At 37.0% G+C, this 23,074-nt stretch overlaps 1 protein-coding gene across 3 annotated transcripts; it reads left to right on the top strand.

The window, feature by feature from the left end:
- The first annotated feature begins 2,997 nt into the window (after positions 1–2,997).
- Positions 2,998–22,827, top strand: LOC116768792 (ecdysone oxidase-like). 3 transcript variants are annotated; one of them, XM_061524186.1, is made up of 4 exons: positions 2,998–3,015; positions 19,593–19,726; positions 20,443–20,576; positions 21,138–22,827. In XM_061524186.1, the coding sequence occupies exons 2-4, from the start codon at positions 19,594–19,596 to the stop codon at positions 22,668–22,670; spliced, it is 1,800 nt and encodes a 599-aa protein (XP_061380170.1). In that variant the 5' UTR covers positions 2,998–3,015; position 19,593; the 3' UTR covers positions 22,671–22,827. The 3 variants fall into 3 exon arrangements, with proteins under 3 accessions (XP_061380170.1, XP_061380163.1, XP_061380178.1); XM_061524179.1 differs by lacking the exon at positions 2,998–3,015 and adding an exon at positions 3,853–3,993; XM_061524194.1 differs by lacking the exon at positions 2,998–3,015 and adding an exon at positions 7,079–7,094.
- Positions 22,828–23,074: the final 247 nt, after the last annotated feature.

The raw sequence follows: 23,074 nt of genomic DNA, 5'->3' as shown, positions 1-23,074 counted from the left end.
TGACGAGCTCAAATGACTAACTAGTGTTGGAAAGTTGTACCGTCCTTGCGCGAATAGCATTAATTCGTGTTGTATCGCCTCGAACGCGGTCTCTAAGTCTATCCAACAGACTGTAATTTGCCTCTCGCTTTTCCTAGCATCTTTTAAGCTCTCCGACAACAAAGTGTTGTTTTCTAGGCAAGGCAAGGTTTTCAACTCAGAAATCCTGAGTTAAAAACCTTTCTGGTGATTTGGCCTAAAGTACTCGTTGTCAAGCATGAATATAATGTCATATAATGTGGTCAGATTAATGAGTGGAAAAATGATAAGGCTCTGTATGCAGTGTGGATACACACTTGTGGTGAGCTTATTGATAGTTTATAATACGTAGTAACAGAAATGAAAAGTGTGGCCCCGGAGTGGTGACAATATCTTTGGAAGAAATTTAGCCACTTTATAATTTGGTGAGTCAATCTGGCTTACAATTGGGCGTAAGGGAACATCTTGTTTATCGGTTTTAGGTAACCCATACAATTTTGGTAGTTTTGCACAGGCGCGAATTGCTCTCCTCCAATCAAGCCTTATATATATAAACGGTACGTAGAAGACACCTTCACGATATTAAAAAAAAATAAAGCATCTGCTTTTCTTAACAACCTTAATTTTATCAATAGCAAGATTCAGTTTGCTATAGAATTAGAGGCAAATAATTATTTAGCTTTCCTTGATATACTTGTCATTGGGAACCCTGACAATACTTTGGGACATACTGTTTACAGAAAACCCACACTTACGGATAGGTATCTCAGTGGTAACTCACACGACCACTCTATCCAGTTAGCTACCGGCAAATCTTTGTTACAGATACCTTTGTGATGCTGACCATCTAAAGATCGAACTTCAGCATGTAAAACATGCTATCACCACCAACAATCTGCCCGCGCCTCGCCAGCATGGACGAACCACTTGAATCCACCCACAGTTGAGCGACAACCTGCGATATTACCATATGTAAAGGGAGTTACTGACAGAATAGGCAACATCTTGAAGAAGGTTTCGATCAAGACTATATACAAACCACACAAGAATGTGAGCCAATTCTTGAGACCTATAAAGAGTACCATTCCTTTACAACAAGCGAGTGTGTGTTGTGACTGTGGCTTGTCATACATTGGACAGAAAAGAGGAGCATCGGTACAAGGGTAAAGGAAGATATCTCAGACATTATAAATTGGCCTAGTAGTAGAGTACCTCTGTAGGTGGTAGAGCCTAGCTATGGTTAAATTACTACAGCTCGAACATAGGCTGACTCGACCGGGGAAGTACCACCTTCTCACAGATGATCGGCGTGAAGTAGTCTTATACGGCTGCGTTTCGTCCGATGAGTGAGAGAGCCGGTTTCCCTTTTCCCACCCTTTCCTTTTTCCCACTCTTTCCCACCCTCTTACCAAATAAGGGTGGTGACGCATCAGGAAAATTTTTTTGCGGATGTCCATGGGCGACGATACTACCTCAATCAGGTAGGCCGTCTGCTCGATTGCCCCCTTCATCATAAAAAAAAGCGTGCGTCCAAGTCCGCAGTGTGTGAACAGACAATAGACAAACCAGGCTACTACATTCGGTTAAATAAACCACAAATCCGCGCTCGTGAAGACAGCTACATACCGAGGTTCATCCGTGAGGCTATTGAAATTAAAAAACATACACCAACTTCAATAGAGTTCAACTGGCTGGAATCTATCCAACACCTGGGACTCCCTCCTTAAAAATATAAAATCCCATGTCCGTGACCACACCGCAGGACCTTATGACTCAATAAGCGCATTCTGTCAAGACCAACTGACAGACATTCACATCTCGTCTGCCCATGATCACGGTTGCTGCAAAAGTAACCGAAATGTCACGAGTATGTAGTTTTAAAACCAAGGTTCACAACGACTTCTATGGAACATTTTTTAATTTATAGAAGATTACAATATCGTGTTCAGACAAGGAATGATAACGCAGGTGATCAGTAAAGGGATCCTTGCTGTCAATCGAGCTCGTTTAATACAAAAATACTCATGTATAAAGGTTTCTGGGAGACATCTTTTTTGAGAGATAAACCACGCTTTGTGGCAGTTGCTTATTTTGATTATAAGTATTTTTTATCAGAATCTATCTAATTATTAGTACTTCTTCTGTATAAAGTCAAATAATATTAAGTTTAAGACTTTCTCGTCGTGTGATTTCCAGTATAATGTAACAAGGGTGATTAACGCTGTCCTGTATAATTTATGTCACTTTACATGTTGAAGCGACGTCACTATATAGGTAAGTCTATCTGAAGCCGGTGACTACACATCTACCCTCTTGTTTCTTTTTCCAAACCTACCTTTTATTTACAGTCCAGTAACACAAATATTTATACTACGAGTATCGTGTGTTATTTATTTTGATTTCGGTATAATCAGGTAGAGACTAACGGCATGCTTACCCCCAGTTCGCGTCGCGATACTAAGTTTTGCACATTATATTTATTACGTTAAAGCTATTAGAATAAGACGCGAACTTGTGGCGAGCGTACAGAACGAGGCTCATAAGAATGAAACGTTCAAAAACTCACAGTTATAGAAGTTATAGATATAGTTCATAAAAAGATTGACAAATTTATTTAAAAATATATAATCTAGTAAAATAATATAAACACGACTGACAAATAATCTTCATATAAAAGAATTGCATAAAATATTATTACTTAAATTTAATTCACAGATAAGACAAACTTAGCCAACTATAAGTTTTGAAATCGGATTTTAATAATTTAGGAAAAATATAATAATTTCGTCATTATTTATATGATATTCTAAATGATACTATCAACATAAAATTAATGTTTAGCATTTTGATAGTTAAGTATATTAATATTCTACGAGGTTTTTTCGTAAACACAGTTGTAACCTAAGCCCTAAGTTTATCAGAAGTGTAACAGAACGAAAGGGTATTTAACGTTCACAAAAGTTAATATACGAAACTACGGCAACTAAGAAGGTCCAAGTAAGTTATTAAACTTGTTTATTGTATATTTGCAATTGTTTTCTATGAGAATACCAAATATATTTAATTTTCGGGAGCGTTTACATTAAATATACATACATATATTTGTAAAAACACATTATTTAATTTTTAATATAAACTAAATCTATATGTATACAGCCACTTTATTTAAAGAACTTTTGTGCAAATTTTCTAATGAATTTCAATGTTTTGTTTTTATATTCCTTAGTGAAAAATAGTTTGTCGCTATAATTATTTTTCTACTGCTTTTTATGAACTTAGTTAAGCACACAACTAATTTGTCACGTTAGTGGAAAAGGTCTTCCGTACTAGGTTGTCAGTGCTAAAAAACTGTGTTATAGGACACAAAATATAAAAATGTACACGTAATATAATAAAAACAAATGTTTTCTGAGCTAGCAAAAACTTTGCTATTTTTTATTTGTTTCAACGATTTTCTCTTTATATATCTTGATATTATTAATTTAATCGTTTTCGTAGGTTTTATTTAGAAAGTCTTCGTACTGACGTATCGATCTGTTTTTTTTTAATTAAAAAAAAAACATATTAAAATTAAATCAAATAATCAAAGTTGAATAAATAATAAATGTTATCTGGAACGTCATATTTTAATTTTTATTCTTACCACTCCGTATCACTTCAGTGACTACAATTAAGTTTATATAGAAAACGTAACTGTACAATAGTGAGCAGACGGCTCAGAATCGCACCTCAGAATATTTCTTAAATAAAATAAACAAAAAAATATTTGCAATATAAGATACATATCAGGGTACCGTCGCAGTCTCCTGAACGTATGCAAATATACATATCCACTGGCCAGCAATCGGCAGCAGCCACAGTTCGTTTGCCGCACTCAAATAGGAGAGACCGAATCAAAAACTCTCCTTAAGTAGAAAACAAACAACGTATTTGTTTTATATAAACAGCTCCAGCCCTTCCTCCGCAGTTTATTAGGTGGGTTAACTTTATATTCATTATTAATTTATTATGTTGAATGTAAAAAATAAATACTTCATGTTAATATATTCCACTTCTAGAGACCGGCTTTAATTTAATATTCGTGTTTCAACTATACTGAGCGCTAATTATGTTTTATCAATATATAAATTCTAATCGTTGTAAGTAATTTATGTCGCCATTTTAAAATTGCTCTGGACCTGTTTCAGAACAAAAAAAAATTCGTCCATTTAAACAGTGTTGTATTTTGGAAATTACGAGCAAAAACCCGATAAAAAGATTTCATCCTAAAAAAAGCCAGTGAATCCGACTATAAATGATAATTTGAGTTTGATATTAAATTTAAACAAATCTTATTAGCGTAATAAAAGATCAGTGGTTTTTGGGAGGTTTAAAGTAATTTCGTTAATAGCGAAACAAAAAATGAATACATACATATTTATGTTAATTTAAGTGAGTGAGTGAGTGTGAGTAATTTTATGTCTTTTTTTCCGGCTATTCTTAAAGCTGACCTCGTACATCGTGATCTTGTTCTGTGATGTCAGAGAATCTGTGTTGCTTTTTCATCTTCCATCATGGTCGGTATCTCCTCACCGAACGCTCAGGACATTCACATCCCTTGCGATTCGTAGACGAATCTCTAAAGCAAAGCGTTGAGGGAGGGATTTCTTTTTTGTTTTTTTTAGTTACAAAAGAAAAGTGATGCACAAAGGATAACTTATCTCTTAAAAGATATCTCTACCAGAAACCCTATTGATAGAGGAAACTAGATGAAAAAGCGTGGTGTAGGTGCAATAAAAATAGAGAAGGAAAAAAAATTAAGAGATTTATATATAAGCATACAAAAAAAAAAATATAATAAAAGGAAATTTAGATATTGTACATACATAGATATATACATAAAATATATACATAAATATATACAAATAGTATAAATAAATAAACATTACATATCAGAAAGTGAAAGTGACAGAATATGTCTCTTAAGTCGATGTTTAAATGCAAGTGCACTTGGACTCCCTTTGTAGACAGAAGGTGGGAGTGAGTTCCAAAGTTGTGCACCCAGGACAGAGAAGGATTTACGGAAAAATTTTGTATTAAAGGAGGGGATATCAAGAGGATTTTGTGTAACACAAAAAGGAAGGATTCTGGGGGGAGGAAAATTTAAAACGCTTAAGTAGGTACGGGGGAGAAGAATGTTTGAACATATTGTACATTAGCGTTATGTAAGGACGGGACTTGGGTGCAGTAAAAAGGAGACGTTGTTTGTTGTACGTTACATTTAATACTGTCTCCCTCGACCTAAATCATACAATATATATTGTTATGAACTAAAGCTTACTTACTACGTCACACGCCCAGTAACACAACAAAAACAAAATGAAGAATATAATATTTTTTTTACTTAATTTTAACATATACAATAAACATGGTTGCATATAACATGAAGGTTAAACAATTTTAAATCATATTAGTAGTACAATAAACAGTGGTTATCATCATAAAACTAATTAAATCATAATAATACACTATAACATCTCGTACGTCAATACACTTACAAACTATAATTAATGTCGTCAGCAAACCTTCATTAATTGTTTTAATACAATCAAAAACATTTTCTTATTCATGATACATTTTGGTTCTATTTTTATGAATATTTTTTTCTTTTCCTTCCATCAAGACGACAACATTTGGAGATACATCGTTAACAACTGAAAATGGCCCTATATACAATGGATCAAGTTTGTTACAATTTTCATTTTTAATTAATATTAAATCTCCAGTTTCATAAGGTTTTGGATTCATACTGCTATCATATCTACTTTTCCTGGCAATTTTACAATTGATTAAATTGTTTTTAGCATCCATTTGGGATTTTTGTAAACGATATTTTAATTCGACTGCATAATTATCAAAATTATAGATTGGGTCTAGTGTTGTACTCGTAGAGAGGTTGGAAGGTTTATTACATTGTTTTCCGAACAAAAGTTCATAAGGCGTCAATTTTGTACACGAATGCACTGAAGTGTTATATGAGAAACACCAGTAGGGTATCCATGAACTCCATTCCTGAGTATGACTATTAACTTGCATTCTCAAGTAACAAGTTAAATGTTTCTGGCTATTTTCTAGCGAAACTAAAGTTTGGTGACGGTAAGCTGTAGACTGTAAATGATTTATCTGTAAAATTGTACATACCTCTTGCATTATGGTGTTAACAAACTCAGTGCCTCTATCGCTTACAATGGCTCGGAGAATGTCATATCTAAGAATAAAATTATTTACCAGTGTTGTGGCCACCGCACTCGCATCCCTACTCGTTATCGGATACGCCTCAATGTATTTGGGAGGTCACACTGTATTGTTAAAATATACGTGTAGTTAATATCTCGTGGTAAAGGTCCTACTAAATCTATTTATATTTTATCGAACGCCGAATTTCCACAATCTGTTATAGCCAAAGGTTCTCTTACTGTATACGCTCTAATCCGTTCCAAAACTATTTTTTACGAATATTATTTAACATTCGTCTTATGCCTGCGTGTCCACTAGTTGGAAAAATATGATAATCGTTTAAAATAACTTTGTTTGTATCGTCATCAATAATCCTTTTAACGCCTGATATAACGCATAAGCGGGGTCCGGACCACTTAGGCAATTTATTTATATATTGAGCTAGCTCTTTAATTATTTTTACGTTTCTTTCACCTTTAATTATATTGTAGGAATATGAGAGGGTAGGAGAGAATCAATATAGGAATATGAGAGGGTAGGAGAGACTCAAACGACATATAAGCAGTTGTCAGAGGACATCAGGGCTCTTTTTCGTTCGTAACGCGCGTTGGTGTGATAGTTTAGTCGTTAGTAGATTTTCGAAGTGCGTTTAAATCTTTCGATTGTGTTATATTCGGACTTCATTTAACGATTAGTTTAAATCAAGATAGTTGAAAGTTATTCATTAAGAATTGTTTTTATTTTTATGTAAATTTAATAAATTAGTAGTGGAATTGTATCGAATGTTATTTTTTAAAAAGTCAATTCTTACCTAGTTTCTAAGATCAGAAGTGGGATACGTACCTTGAGAACCCCGTTTGGTAAGGCCTTGTTATTTCAATTTACCCACACATTATTTTCTTATGTGTTTTGTTAAATATTTCATTATAACTTTTTTTTAAATACTGAGTTATTTTAAATACCGTGTTACGTTATTATCGAGAATATTAATTTGTGTTAATTACTTTGATTAAGCGGTGAGTAAGCTTTTATTGCGTTTGTTTGTTGATACGTTAATTTCTAGCGATCATACTTATTTATTTATTTTATTTTGTTACTAAAATGTCTGAACGTGAACGCAATTGTAGCCGCAGCGATCTTGATAGTAATCCTCGTCGTGATCGTAGCTAGAGTCAGGGTAATAGTTCCCGTGAGCAATCCTTTGATGAGAATAACATGTTGAGACTTGATATGGAGGCAATGATGTCTCGTCTTAAAACGTTAGAGGCGAAAACAAGGGCTTCGCCCCATGCCGCACCGCGCGTCGGTGAATTCACACGACTATGAGGAATTGCGTTACAAAGGTTTGACGCCTGGTAGCGTTTGTAATAGGCAGTCATCACGACAGTTGCAGACACCAACGCGCGTCAGAGATATATCTCGCGTTTCCGATCGTCGTGTACCCTACAGAATGCGTGAATTATCGCCGATAGGGCATCTGGTTTCTCCGACGCATGTGACTTGACGTGAAGCTACCATTCAGAATGTTATCATCATCAGGATCCGAGACCTCGCTCGATCACGACAAGTAGGCGACGCGGGTATACCGTTGGAATTACAGTACAGGCGAGTACAGGCGTACAGGCGAGTTTTACCGATTGCATTTCTAGTGCCATCAGATCAATTAGTACGGCCGAAAAATCTCGGTATTACTATATTTCGAACTTTGACCCAAATCTACACAACTTTGATGATTGGTGCATACAAGTTGATCGCGCGAAAGTTTTAAACAATTGGAATGATTTAGAATGCCTTTCGCGAATAGGAAATTGTTTGTTAGGGGATGCGAAATCTTGGATCAATGAATGGGTGTCTAGCTACCGTAGTTGGATCAATTTTAAGAAAGAATTTAAACCTTTATGTCCTGAAGTACCAGATTTTGCTGGAATATTGATTGAAGTTATGACTAAGAATTCCGATCACTATCCAACGTACGCGTAATATGTACGCCGGTCGTCACTTCGCTTACGTACAGTGCAAGTACTCGGTGATGAGCTTATTTCGGTTAAAATTATTCGCAGTGTCACTGATCCAAATATTAGGGCTACGGCGACAAATGCTAAATTATTTCCGAATGATTTAGTCGAATTAATTTCAATCTATGTTAAACCAAGTACAATTAGTGTTTCGAGACAACTATACTCGCGTTCGGAATTGCGAAACGTTACGACAGATAGACGATCTCTGGAGTATTCACGTAAACGGAATCTGAGTGATATCAGGTGCTTCTTCTGTGGGCAGTTGGGGCAAAGAGAAGCTTTGTGTAGTAAGAGACCCAAAATCGAATGGTTATCAGGGAGTTCATCAAATAGTGAGGGCGTAAGTTATCTAGGCTCGAACCATGCACATATTTTATGAATGAATGGTGATGATTGTTCAGTCTGATGTTTCGATGACAATTGATACACCTCTGGTAGGTAACTATTTAGACAGGTTACTAAGGATAATTAATGAATTCTCTCGGTACTTTATTACGGGAACTGCTACATCAACCGTAAACATAGGCAGCATGTCAAGTAAACTTAAATCCAGCATTCCTGTGTATAATCGGTCATATCAACTCTCACACGCTGAAACGATCCGTGGTTGTGACATAATAACAGATTTGCTTGAAAAGCAAATAATAAAGGAATGCTCGTTTTTAGCTACCACTATTGAATACCTGGGTCGTACGATTAGTAAAGGTCAGGATAGGCCAAGTCGCCAGAAAGTGCGGGCCTTAATTGATTCAGCCGAACCAAAAAAAAAAATCTTAAGCAAGTAAGGCAATTTCTGGGGTCAGCTAGCTATTTTAGGCGGTATGTAGTTGGGTTTGACCAAAAGGCTGCTTGCATAGCGGCACTTATTAAAAATTAATTTTCATTGAGGTGCTGAAAAACAGGCCGCTCGTGACTACATTATAGATTGTCTTATAAGTGAGCCAGTACTCGCCATTTATGATCCTACGCTGCCAATAGAAATACACACAGATGCGAGCTCGATTGGTTACAAAGTCGTCATGATGCGAGTGCATAAGGGAAATCGTAAACCAGTACTGTCTTATTGTAGTAGACTCACTCAGGGGGCTGAGAGTAAGTACCACTCGTACGAACTGAAGACGCTGGCAGTGATTAAGGCATTAGAGTATTTCAGGCATTATCTTGAGGTTGCACACTTTATCGTGGTTACTGACTGTAACGCGTTAAAACTTACCCAACGTAAGAAAGACTTGTTGCCAAAGGTGGCTCGGTGGTGGGTATACCTCCAAGAATTCGATTCTAACCTGGAATATAGAAAAGGTTGTTTTTTTGTCCCATGCAGATTATCTTAGCCGCAATCCGGTTAACTTATGTACCATTAAAAGACCGTTAAATTGGGCGCAAGTTGCTCAGGCTCAGCTCGTCAGAACGAGAAAACTCACTCTCTAAAACAAAATCTGGTGGACGGGCAGTTAAACCCCAGTCGTTATGACATCCTTTAAGTTAAGCTCTCACCTATTGGTGAAAATCCTAATTTTTGTTGTGATATTCCAAAAGGCCATAGACTGTCTTATGTGTATTTTTCACGACGTACATGATCATCAAGGGGTTGATAAAACTGTAGACTTGATAACAAAACACTTTTAGTTCCCAGAGTTGAGAACATTTGCAAAAAAAAATATACATTTCCCATTGTTTGGTTTGCCTCTCTCATAAAAAGGTAGCTCGTGCTCTTTCACAGCTCATTCATTCATGGGAAAAAACCAGACGTAGCATTTGAGACAGTCCATATGGACACCTTGGGCCCCCTACCAGAAACTGACGGTCACCGTCATGTACTTTTTATTATAGACGCGTAATCAAAATTTTGTTTATTGTATCCCATGTTCCGACAAGATACTGACGAACTAAAGCAACACTTCACTACCATGGTGTCTTTGGAACTCCAAAATTAATTGTCGCTGATCGGGGACGCATGTGTCAAAGCACTGATTTCCTTAATTGGGTCAAGGACTTGGCCAGCTGTTTTGTTGAGGTTACAGCTGACCCTAAATATAACAAAACGCAAGACAACTCAATATTCTGCCTTAAACCTGCTCATAGGTATTGAAGCTGCCACACCGCTCATACGTAGTTTGATACGAGATGTTACAGTTGAAGGCTCAAGTGGTAATCGAGAAGTCCTTCGTCAGATGAGTCGTCAGAGGGCATCTAAACTCCTTCGTGCCAACTAAGCTCGTCAAGATGCCTATGCTAACTAGAGACGTAAACCGGCTCACTCTTTTGAACTACATTCCTTAGTTTTTGTTAGCAAGGAGGCTCAGTCAACAAGGAAGCTGGACTCATGTATGCGGGGACCATACCGGGTTATAAAGACACTATCACACGGCCGATATGAGCTGCAGCTGTTAGCTGGCTCATACGGCAATCGACTCGAGCAGCTGCGGAATATATGGTTTCGTGGAAGGGACAATGGACTCCAGATGTGTGTTCTGCTTTCTTTGATGGTGAGGTATTTGCCTTATTCTACCTGCAATTTTGACTAAAACCCCTTTTCAGATTTTATTGAAACTTAATCCCATTGTGTTTTCTATTTTAATATTGTTTTGACACAAATCTCTAAATGCATTGGGGTTAAAGCGAGGGGACATGAGTTACTTGTTAGGATGTGAGCGTTTGTCTTGGAGTGTATCGGACACGCTGTATTAGAGGTTAGATGACTGGGTCCGGGATAGCTATCTTGGAGTGCATCGGACAGGCTATCCCAGAAGTGGCGCTGTGCCTGGGACAACCGTTTGCCTTGGAGTGCATCGGGCCGGTTATCCCGGAGGGGACGCTTAGGTTGGGATAACCGTTTGCCTTGGAGTGCATCGGGCCGGTTATCTCGGGAGGAGGCTGAGTCTGGGATAATTGTTTATCTTGGAGCGCATCGGATACGTTATCCTGAGAATCTAGTCTCTTGGTTAGGAATTAATTTAGTATGCTCGGAAACTTGACTTTGATAGTGAGTTGTCTATCGAGCTGTGGTATTAAAAGATCATGAGTTGATTTATGGGATGTTGGTCGGCCAACATTGCCTGTATCAGATGGTATGGTTTGAAGCATGTTTTTATGATAACCTTCACACACACATGAAGTCATGCCTCAAGCAATTAATTGTGGGTCTCTGACGAGGTGTGAGGGGGCGATCTTCCGACAAGTCCCTCCTCAAGTGGTTGGTTATTAGGATGTTTTACAACCGCTTATGTGGGCTATGTTTATTTAGCTCACTTTACATTGACGTTAACCATGATGTTACTGTTGAGTTAAATCAAAAATCGAAAAGATTTCTGCCGTTATATTTCTCAATTTCTTCAGACGTAGACAATGAAGGAAAAGAGTTAGGTCATGACGCCAACTTGCCTCCCGAGGTTGACCAGCCTATGGAAAAGACTGAGCCGCAACCATGCCATTCTGGAATGTCAAGACATTCAAAATTGAATACGTCTAGTGCGAATGAAAAGAATTTCCTGCCCTTGGTGCCAACACTACGTTTTGGACGTCATGAAAGTTAAACACAAAGGAACCCGGGGACGTGCTCATGTCAGGAAAGGCCGTGTAGGAATATGAGAGGGTAGGAGAGAATCAATGTAGGAATATGAGAGGGTAGGAGAGACTCAAACGACATATAAGCAGTTGTCAGAGGACATCAGGACTCTTTTTCGTTCGTAACGCGCGTTGGTGTGATAGTTAGTCGTTAGAAGTGTGTTTAAAACTTTCGATTGTTATATTCGGATTTCATTTAACGATTAGTTTAAATCAAGATAGTTGAACGTTATTCATTTAGAATTGTTTTTATTTTTGTGTAAATTTAATAAATTAGTAGTGGAGTTGTATCGAATGTTATTTTTTAAAAAGACAATTCTTACCTAGTTTCTAAGAATATATAATGTATTTATTTTTAAATTCGCACAAAATAATTCCATTTCTCTCACAGGGACAGCTCATGTGCGCTGTGATCGAGTAAATAGTTTTACATATACCGTGCGTTCTGACGACGAATACGCATAATCACCAATTTCTAACGAGACACATTTTTTTACTTTAACCCATTCTTCTTTCCTAATAACAAATACTAAGTCCGTATAATCTTTCGGCAGCTTTAACATTTCCACAACTCTTGGGTGATCAGTCCAATCATTTTTAGAAATATTATCTACCGAAGTACGATGATGAGAGTTTTTCTCAATCTCTCGTCTTTTTGCTCGCGTAAGTACCGATATATGTTCATTCATCGCCCGTAACTCGTCACTCGACTCTTCTATGCGTGACTATGCATCTGCAGCTACATTATCTCGCCCTTTCACATAAACCACTTTATAATCGTATTCCTCTAATGACAATCGAAACTTCTACAGTCTACTGGAAGGATCTGTCAAATTATACAAAAACACTAACAGCTTAAGATCTGTCTCTATAATAAACCTTCTTCCATAGAGATTGGGTCTAAAATATTTTACGGACCACACTATCGCTAACAACTCTTTCTCGATAGTGGGATATCTACACTCTGCCTAATTTAAACTTCGGCTAGCGTAAGCAATCGGCCTACGATCCGCATTACACAAAACTGAACCTAGAGCGTATCCTGATAAAGGTATTGCTGTCATCAAACAAAGGATACCGTAATAACGGTGGGTTTATTAAACAATCTTTTAACATAGAAAATGATTTTTGACAGTTTTCATCCCAATTATAAATTACATTTGTCCGACATAACTTGTTTAATGGTATGCACATTTTCCCAAAATTTGGAATAAATTTTCTATAATAGTTACAAAATGCTACGAATCGTTTGAATTCGTCCGCATTTTTTGGCAGGGGACAGTTAATTAAAACTTTAATCTTTTCCGGATCAGGTGGGATACCATCCGCGGATACAACGTGACCTTCATACAATATTTCTTTTCTTAGAAAATCGCATTTATCTGGATTTAATTTCAAATTTACTTTTCTTAGTCTCATTAATATATCCAACAAATTTTTATTATACATATCTAAGTTTCTTCCAAATGCAATTAAATTATCTAAATATATAAAACACTTGTCATAATTTAATCCTGACATTGCTACTGTCATTGAACGTGAGAAAGGGCTGGGACTAGTCTTTAACCCCATCGGCATACGGGTCATTTGGTATTGACCAGAGGGTGTTGTAAGCGCAGTATACTTTCTACTGTCGGAATCTAATTTCACCGGATATGCTTGCGTTAAATCTAGCTGAGAAAAATATATCGCACCTGAAAGTGAGTCTAATATATCCGTGATATTGGGGAGAGGAAATTTATCATCCAGTATGCGGTCATTTCATTTGCGAAAATCGACAACTAACTTCTGCTTTTATCTTCTAGTTTTTTAGGTACAAGTAGCACTGGACTAGACCACTCACTACTCGCGCATTCTATGATGTCATTAGAAAGCATTTTTTTAATTTGATATTCAATTTCATTACGCTGCGAAAATGGCAACCGATATTGTTTTGTGTACACCGGATCCGAATTGGGTTTTAACTGAATTTTTTGTTTGTAAAGGTTACAAGTGCCTAATTTATCCGCAAATTTTGCACGAATATTTTGTTTGCTTATAGATTCTTCTTTGTTTAAGTGCTGTAATTTTATGAACGATAACAATTTTCTTATTCTTTCCCCGCTTAAATCTTCCTTTGTAATGAACGGATACAATAATTAGATAAATAATCTTTGTCCGGTTTAAAATGATTGAGTCGAACTTCAGTTTCCCGTGTATTTAAAATTTGTATTAAAATCTTTCCGTTTCTGGGTTGACAGATACTTCCAGCAACAAATACGCCGTCGCATAATTCTCTCGGAAATACAACGCACGTCTCACTCTCAAAACAATTAATCTCGAAAAAATTTTCACACCTTGGCGGTACCGTAATAAATAAGTTTTTACTTAATATTCCTAACTCTAAACCGATTGTAACCGAACTATCGCAATCATTTATTGTCAACGTGTTATGTTCATAATTTAAAATACGTTTTTAAAAAATCTTGTCCTAACATACCGTCTTGAATACAAGGCAGATTTTTTAGAACATAAGACTTATGTTTGAATTCCTTTCCACTTATGGACAATGCTATATAAACAGCCGTCGGTGATCGCTTTACCACCGATACCGTTTATGGTTATGCATTCCGGGTGCATCGGAATATTCCAATCTCTTATTGCGTCATATTTCACCACTGACAAAGAAGCTCCCGTGTCAACTAACATTCTATATTTGATACCGAATACTGCCAGTTCTACAAAATTATTATAATTACATGTTAAAACGAAATTAGGATCGAAAAAACTCTAAATTCTGATTGTTTGTCGACTCATTTTGAATCTTATTGTTTGATTGATTCAGTAAATAAGTATTATGCCTGTTACTGCGAGTATAACTTCCCGAATACGTCGCCTGGCTGCTATCACGCCCACGTCCTCGCGAATTATTAACAAAACCTCTACCGCGCCCCCGGTAAAAAGTCCTTATAGGTAAATTATTCCTAGGCATGGGTAGCTGGGTTGATCTAAAATTATGATTCGGAATATGGACATGACCTCGATTTTCACCTCTATAAATTTGATTGTATTTACCTCTATGTCGAGTAGCAAACACTGTCTCTGCCGATGTGCTGTGACCTTGGTGCGACCGTTCTTCATCTTTAGCCACACGTATGACATCTTTCAGTTCTCCGTAATCTCTTGCCGCTAAAATGGTACTCAATCGACTATTTCTAAAGCCATCAGTAAAGCGCTGAATAGCTAGGTTTTCATTTACGGCTCGAAAAATTTTATATGCATCTTCCTTCCCGTCAGCTTGAGATATAGACAATTCAACAAATAAAGTCTCAAGTTTCTTACCAAATTTTTCAATACTCTGGGAACCTTGTCTGGACTGCAAGAGCTCTAACTGAAGCGCTGTAGCAGACTGCTTCGTCAGTAAATTATTTTTCATGTCTTTTATAAGATCTGTGGAAGAATTATGATTAGATGCCAAACGTAATTTGGCATGACGAGATAAGCGAGTTTTAAGAACAAACGATATTAATAATGATTCATGTTCTTTTTTAATGTTTTGACTATAAAATTCAATAGCATCTATTAATGTTTTCGTAATTTCTTCTTCTCCTGTCATAACAGGTAGAAGAGAAGTAGCAGTCTTCATGTCAAACTCAGTCATGGTGATCACTGAACTTAAACCCTGGTCGTTTTTTAAACGAAAATCCTGAATTTTATAATAATATGACTCTATTTCCTCACAAACAACCAAAATATACTTCAATTCCTCCTGTTTAATATATCCTTTAGAAACATTCCTATCTAACTCATTACGAAATATAATATACTTATCATATAAATAGTTTACTTTTAAATATTTTTGTTCTAACAATTTCTTTGTTCGTTTAACCTTACTTAGCTTGAACAAATTTATTTTAATATTTTTAATTAATTTATGAATTTCAATTAAATTTGACATTTATTCTAGAACAATACATAATTTTTTATGACAATAGAATTATATCATAATCTTAAAAATAAAAATAAACCTTAAGTAACACTTCCGTTAATGCCGTACCCTATAGCACCTTACACATGATCACTTTTTTCTCTTGGCTCTTAGGGCTGCTGGCGGCTATGGTAGCACACACGAGCCTCCGGCGTGAATCGTCGGAATGACCTCCTGAGGTTTTGGGCCAAAACCTCGTTATGAATCCACGTATAATGGCATTTTTGGTATAGTCTATAAATAGTGTATAGTCCCGCGATACCCAGTATTGTGCAAATTATGAACATCACAATACTAATGTTCGATAAATGATAGTCCGTCACTGAAGCCGAATTTGAACCTCCACCATTTTGTGTAATAAAAACGTCCTCTTTTTGAACTTCCGACCGACACATCGCAAAAAAATTTTTAGAATTTCTTTAATTAATATACTAAGACTTGTAAGATTTTTAAAAATTTAAATCTTCGTAACCGGACCCGGCAGCTCATCTCGGATGGCAGGGTCGCCATGTAAGGAGGGGACTTGGGTGCAGTAAAAAGGAGACGTTGTTTGTTGTACGTTACATTTAATACTGTCTTCCTCGACCTTATGAATTAAAGCTTAATTACTACGTCACAGTTAAAACATGCATATTCCGGCGGAAGCGGATGGGGAGCCACTTTAACTTACTGCGGAATTCAGAAATGTGGTCGTATTTACGCAAGCCGAAAATAAAACGGATGCATAAATTCTGAAGCCGATGTAATTTATCAAGCAGCTCATCAGTGGCATCTAGATAGCAGACATCACCGTAATCGAGTAAGGAAAGAAGAAGAGATTGTATAAGAATAATTTTTGTTTTAAAAGGAAGGTAGTTTTGCAGACGTTTAAGAGAATGTAGAGTTAGGTGAATTCTACGGCTTACTTTGTTCACTTGAGCTGTCCACGACAAATGACAATCAATTAACAGTCCTAAGGTTTTAACCCGATCTAGAAATGGGATTCTGACCCCGTCGTACACTATACAGGGCAAGATGTCAAAATTAATATTGTTAAACATTTGCCTACTTCCAATTATAATAGCCTGAGATTGTTTTTGGGTTCACTAGTAGACCGAAATCAATTGCCCATTCATGTATAGATTTCAACTCCTCGTTAATAGCCTCGATAGCTACCTTAAGTGTAGATGGTGAGGCATGCCTATAGAGCTGCAAGTCATCAGCATAAAGATGGTAGTGAGAAGTAATAGTTTTGGAAATATTATCTATGAATATAGAAAAGAGTAAAGGAGACAGAACGCCGCCTTGTGGTACCCCGGCAAATGTGTCATTCCAATCAGAAGCATTTCACCATCGGATTTCACCATCTGCCGACGACCGACGAGGTAAGATTGAAACCATTTAATAACTGCTGGAGATATCGAGAGCGAGGAGAGGATTCCTAATAAAATATCAAAGTCAACCGAGTTGAATGCATTACTGAAGTCAAGGAGAACTAATATGGTTAGTTCCTTGTTATCCATAGCGTATCGGACATCATCTGTTACTTTCAGTAAAGCAGAACTGGTACTATGATTTCTTAAAAATTCTAAAATATTAAAGCGATCATCACAAGCTGATGTGTAACATACATCGCTAGTAGCTTACTACAAGTGTGCCATGTCCAACTGCCAACATACAGAGAGATCGCCGTTTTCACCCACCGACCTCTATACTATCATATACGAAGACTACTGGCTACCGACACTGGTCTGCAGACTGCAGGTGTAAAGACTAATCTCAAAAACCTGGTCCATTAAAGACAGTGGCTACTTCACGATGGGTAAACTCTCGTGGAAGACACTGCATATGCTGTCTGTCATTTTCGTGTAATTTAAAGAATCTTTCGATCTCCAGTAATCACAGCGTGATGACAGCCTACGTGAGTTATATAAAGTGATAGTGTACCCAAAATTTCACTTCAATTGTTTTTAATATTAGTTATTTTTGCGTAACCCTGCACACCAAGTTTTTTTTTTAATTTTTTCCTCAGAAAGTAACGTAAACTATATATTTCCAATATCTTTTCAGTGGGAACTGAAACCTATAGTTAAAACGTAATCGGAGAGAAAATTATAAATGTCTTTTTAAACATCCATTCAAAGTAACATAAAACATATTTTCCTGTATCCATCTGGAATGTTCTGAATACCTGTTTCTATCTGACTTTCGGAATGAGGCTCAGAGTTATTGCTGAAGTTATGACTATAAGAATTTATTACTTTAATTTACTTTTAATTAATTCACTTGTTTCATGGAAAACTATTCTCCTCTTAAACCATTAAGATTATTAAAATATATACGTGTATTAATTTCTTTAAGTGGCAAGTTTGTAAGTAACCAGTAAACCTGAGAATGTTATCCGCTGCCCCACAATACCGAATTCTTCCACATTACTCCATACAACATCGGACCATCTAACTAACTATTCGTATTGTCAACGATCCCACGCTGACACATTATTTAAAACCCTTTTGCCTCCGAAGGGATGTGAGCTCCCTCTGTGAGTTCTATCGTCTGTTCAACGGGGAATGTTCCGAGGAACCGTTCGAAATAGTGCTATCGTCACCTTATTATCACCGCATTACTCGCCAAAGGGTGGTATGTCATCCACAGCACCTAGATGAATTCAGTTGCAAGACTGTAAGTGCGTATCGGGAAAAATTTTTTCGTACTTACAGGATGTGGAACGATCTTCCGGCCGAGGTTTCCCCCAAAAACTACAACATGGGATCTTTCAAACTTCAAATCATGTTTTCAGATACGTCTGCCAAAATCAAGGTCGGCAACGCATCCGCAACACGCCTTATGTTGCAGTTGTCGATGGGCGACGGCGAGCAATTCCCATTAGGGAGGCCGTCTGCTCGTTTGCCGCTCCAATATAAAAAAAATTTCTTTGAGTAGATGCTTAAGAAGACATTTATAATTTGTGTTATAGAATACTTTTAAAATAGTGAGTTCGAACACTAACATAAAATCTTTGTATTTTTTTATATAGTAAAATTAATGTTGAATTATAAATTAAAATAATGTTTCGTTTTAGTCAAAAACGGTGCCTGAACTCATCAAAGCAGAACATTAATTATAATATCAAAATAAAAACAACTTAAATTGAAAATACATATTTTTTGTTTTTATATATAAATGTAAGTATGTTAAAATTTATAATATCTACGTTTGCCTCGTTGGTAACTATAAAATATTTCACTCTTTATATAATGGTGTTTCCGTATAGGGTTTATCAAGTCCAGCCGTGTTCCGGCTCTGGAGCATGATCCTTCTTCTCAACATTTATAAATAAAATTGTCATCACAACACTAAATTATTTGTTACCTGATTCCATTCAAAGTCGATCTGTCGTACAGAATATATCACTTTTTTTTTATGCGAAAGGTGGCAAACGCGCAGTCGGCCTACTTGTTAGCAGTAGTGACCGTCGCCCATGAACATCCGCAACGTCGTTGTTGCGGATGCGTTGCCAACCTTAGTTGTTGAGAAAAAGAAGGGGTGTGAATAAGGAGATAGCAGGAAAGGGTGAGAACAGGGAAAGGAAAACCGGCTCTCTCACTCATCAGAAGAAACGCAGCCATTAAAGGCTACTTCACGCCGATCTTCTGTAAGAGGGTGGTACTTCGCCGGTCGAGCTAGGCTCTACCACCTAAAATATGATCTCGTACATTTTAAGCACTTAATAAAGAGTTAATTATATAGTATATAATTAAAAAACAAACTCTAGAACAGCAACGTTGGCAAGGTAAAGTAAATTTTCTTACGTCATTTGATTGTTTCAGGATGTGGGACGTGTGGATCTTCTTCCAGACGAACTTAATCTTCCCTTTGGTGCAGATCCTTCAAGTGGCCGTGGTGACGATAAGCTCATTATTAATAAGCAATTCTTACAACTCTTTGCACACAAACGTCACCGGTAGGTTGGGATAAATATAAAGCATACTAATTACATTGTTAAGTATGATATTTTATAGTATAAATTTATTAAAACCAGCTGTTATCCGCCACTGAGTTTGTTAAAAAAAAACACAATGAAAGAACGTTTAAGCGCATGCGCACCGCCTCCCACTCGCGCGTGGTGACGCTTTATTTCGGATCGGAATAAAACGTAGCTTAAGTTGCTCCTTATTGCATCAGCTGACTGCCAATAAAAGTCCCATCAAAATAGATCCTCCCATTTCAGAGAAGAGCCAGAACAAACAGACAGATAAAAATAAAAATAAAATGATTTGCTGTATGCACCGTATATATTCATGTGGATGTATATAGTAAAAAACAGTCATATTACTTTTAAAAAACGGTTAAACAGACACTGAAATTTTATTAATATATAGATTGATAGTTATTATAATAATTAGATGTTATACAAACCAACGCCTTAAACAGTAACAATTTTTTGTACAATGACTTGAGTTTACACTTCTTCAACGATGAATAAGAATCGTGAAAACGACTGACATTGTCAAGATTATCCCACATGATTCAAACTATTATAATCAATCAGATCACTTCTAATTCTATCGTGAGTCCACTATACATATTAGCAATTGCTCTAGCCATACCATTCTGTAGAAAAGTTTTGTAGACATTCCTACAGTTTAGGACTTTATTATTTTTTAATATTATCTACAGATGGCCAGGCATTTGACTTCGTCATTGTTGGCGCAGGCTCCGCGGGCTGCGTTTTGGCCCACAGGCTAACTGAAGTGAGGAACTGGTCTGTGTTGCTGGTAGAAGCAGGGAACGATCCGCCCTACGTCTCGGAAGTTAGTTAACAATTTGACTATATTTACATTTATTTCTTTTTTTTATCAAAAAGCAGACGAACCTCTTATGCACTCCTAACATTGCCTGACCCGAACCGAACTCTTTTCTACTTCTTTGGCTACCTCGACAATAGTCTACCTTACATTCCAGCAACATGACAAATAACAAAACAAACTGACAGACATTTCCATCTCGTCTGCACGCGATCACGGTTGCTGGAAAATAAACGAAACGTAAGGAGTATGTAGTTAAAGATAATAGAAAATGCGTTGTACATCGAAAAATATTAGTTTCATTTAAACGAAAACTCGCGAAGGTCTTAGATATCTTTATAACAGTTTTTAATTAAAGTACTTAAATGTCAAGTGAAAGACTTTTACAAAATGGTAATACAATTACAGATAATATTGTACCAATAACAATATTTAGCTTAATATTAATTTCTTGAACATTTAACAAAGAAAATACCATGTTAGCAATTGTTAGAAGTTTTTATATGATAAAGAAATTTTTAAATACAATAAATACAAATAAAAATTAATTTTAAGTCGTGTCATTAGGTTCCCGGTCTCGGAATACTACTAGGAGCTTCGTTCCCAGATTGGAATTACTACACAAACGATGACACTGATGATGACACGAGACTACGGAGTGTTCACATGATACAAGGAAAACTCGTAGGCGGGTCCAGCAGCGTGAATTATATGTATTACGTCAGAGGCAATCCAGCCGACTACGACGACTGGGCGGCTCGGGGTAATGAAGGCTGGGCATGGAGTAATGTCTTAAAGTATTTTAAAAAGAGTGAGAGACTAAATGACGATGAGATACTAAGCAGCAACTCCAACGACCTGCACGGCGTCGACGGAAACATAGGAGTGACACGGTCGGTATGGGACAAACAAACCAAGAGGTATTTCGAAGCTTTCAGAGAAAATGGTCACGAGATTTTGTCGGACACAAATGGCCACCAACAACTCGGATATTCGGTACCCAGTTTTACTATGGACAAATCGCGACGTCAGAGTGCCGCTGTTGCTTATTTAAGGCCAATCCTGAACCGTCCTAATATAAAAATACTCAAAGAAACTCTGGCGCGAAAATTAACTTTTGACGAGGATAGAAGAGTCACTGGAGTAGAAATCAGGGATTCAGAAGGCTTAATTAAGACGGTGATAGCAAAGAAGGAAGTTATTCTATCAGCCGGAGCTGTTAAAAGTCCACAATTATTAATGATGTCTGGTATAGGACCACAAGCATATTTAGAGGAAATGGAAATCAATGTGGTTGTAAACAATCCTCACGTCGGGTCTAATCTACAAGATCACATGCTAGTACCAGTGGTGATATCTCTTGATAATGAAGAATCATCCATAACAGACAATTTCAACTTTATAAGTAAACTAGGAACATTTCCCGCCCCAAATATTATGGGCCACGTTGCTCTAGACAAGAACCAAACTTTTCCAGACTACCAAGTCACCTCGATGCCACTCCCAGTTGGAACCATGCTGCCATCTCTGGTCTGCAATAGTATATTTCAATGGAATAAAGAAGTGTGCACGGCCCTAGCTGCCGCGGCGAGCCGAGACATGTTATTTGCATTAATTTCCTATCTTCACCCCGAATCTAGAGGATATATTAAGTTGAAGAGCAACGACCCCGATCAACCCCCATTAATTTATCCTAAATACTTGTCAAAGAGAAACGACTTAAAGAAATTCTCTCGAAGCTTACAACACTTTACGAGCTTGATTAATACCACGTCTTGCAAAAAGCTTAATTCTGATATCGTCGACTTAAATGTTGGTAAATGTAAAGACAAACCTTTCGGCAGTCTGGAATACTGGGAATGCTATATTTATAATCTGGTGACAACTCAGTACCACCCCGTCGGAACGTGTAGGATGGGACCAGATGGAGTCGTGGATGAGAGACTTCGAGTAAGAGGAGTCGAGGGTTTGAGGGTGGTGGACGCGAGCATCATGCCTTCCATAACGAGCGGCAACACGTACGCCCCGACCGTCATGATCGCTGAAAAGGCAGCTGACATGTTGAAAGTTGATAACGGTATTTGTGAAGACGTTCTGTAGCTACTGGAAACCTTCGTGCATACATTTTATTAGGAATACCCTCTCGCGTCTTATAGAAACTGCTTTAGATACGGTTTTATCTAATAGTCGATTATTCAAAAACTTGGCTGTGTACCTTGATAAAGTTTTGTTTGAAAACAATAAAAGAAAGCAAGCATCTCTTTCTTTACACATAACTGTATATAAAACGATAAATTTCAGACGGGTCAGCCGAGATCCACGTGAGTCATTATTAGATAAAGAAATCGTAAAACGTTTGTATTAACAAAATAATATATTATCCCCCATTTTAATATAATTAGTTAATAGTCGTTACGGTGAAGTTGACTTCTATTTCCCGAACCATACGTTTGATGCTTGGAAAGAAAGTAAACCCAGTTCTTCGGCAAACTTGCCCGCCTTCG

The sequence above is a fragment of the Danaus plexippus genome, chromosome 4, assembly GCF_018135715.1.
Source record: "Danaus plexippus chromosome 4, MEX_DaPlex, whole genome shotgun sequence".
Classification (NCBI taxonomy): domain Eukaryota; kingdom Metazoa; phylum Arthropoda; class Insecta; order Lepidoptera; family Nymphalidae; genus Danaus; species Danaus plexippus.
The sequence above is the reverse complement of the archived record's forward strand: the minus strand, read 5'-3'. Positions and strand labels throughout refer to the sequence as shown.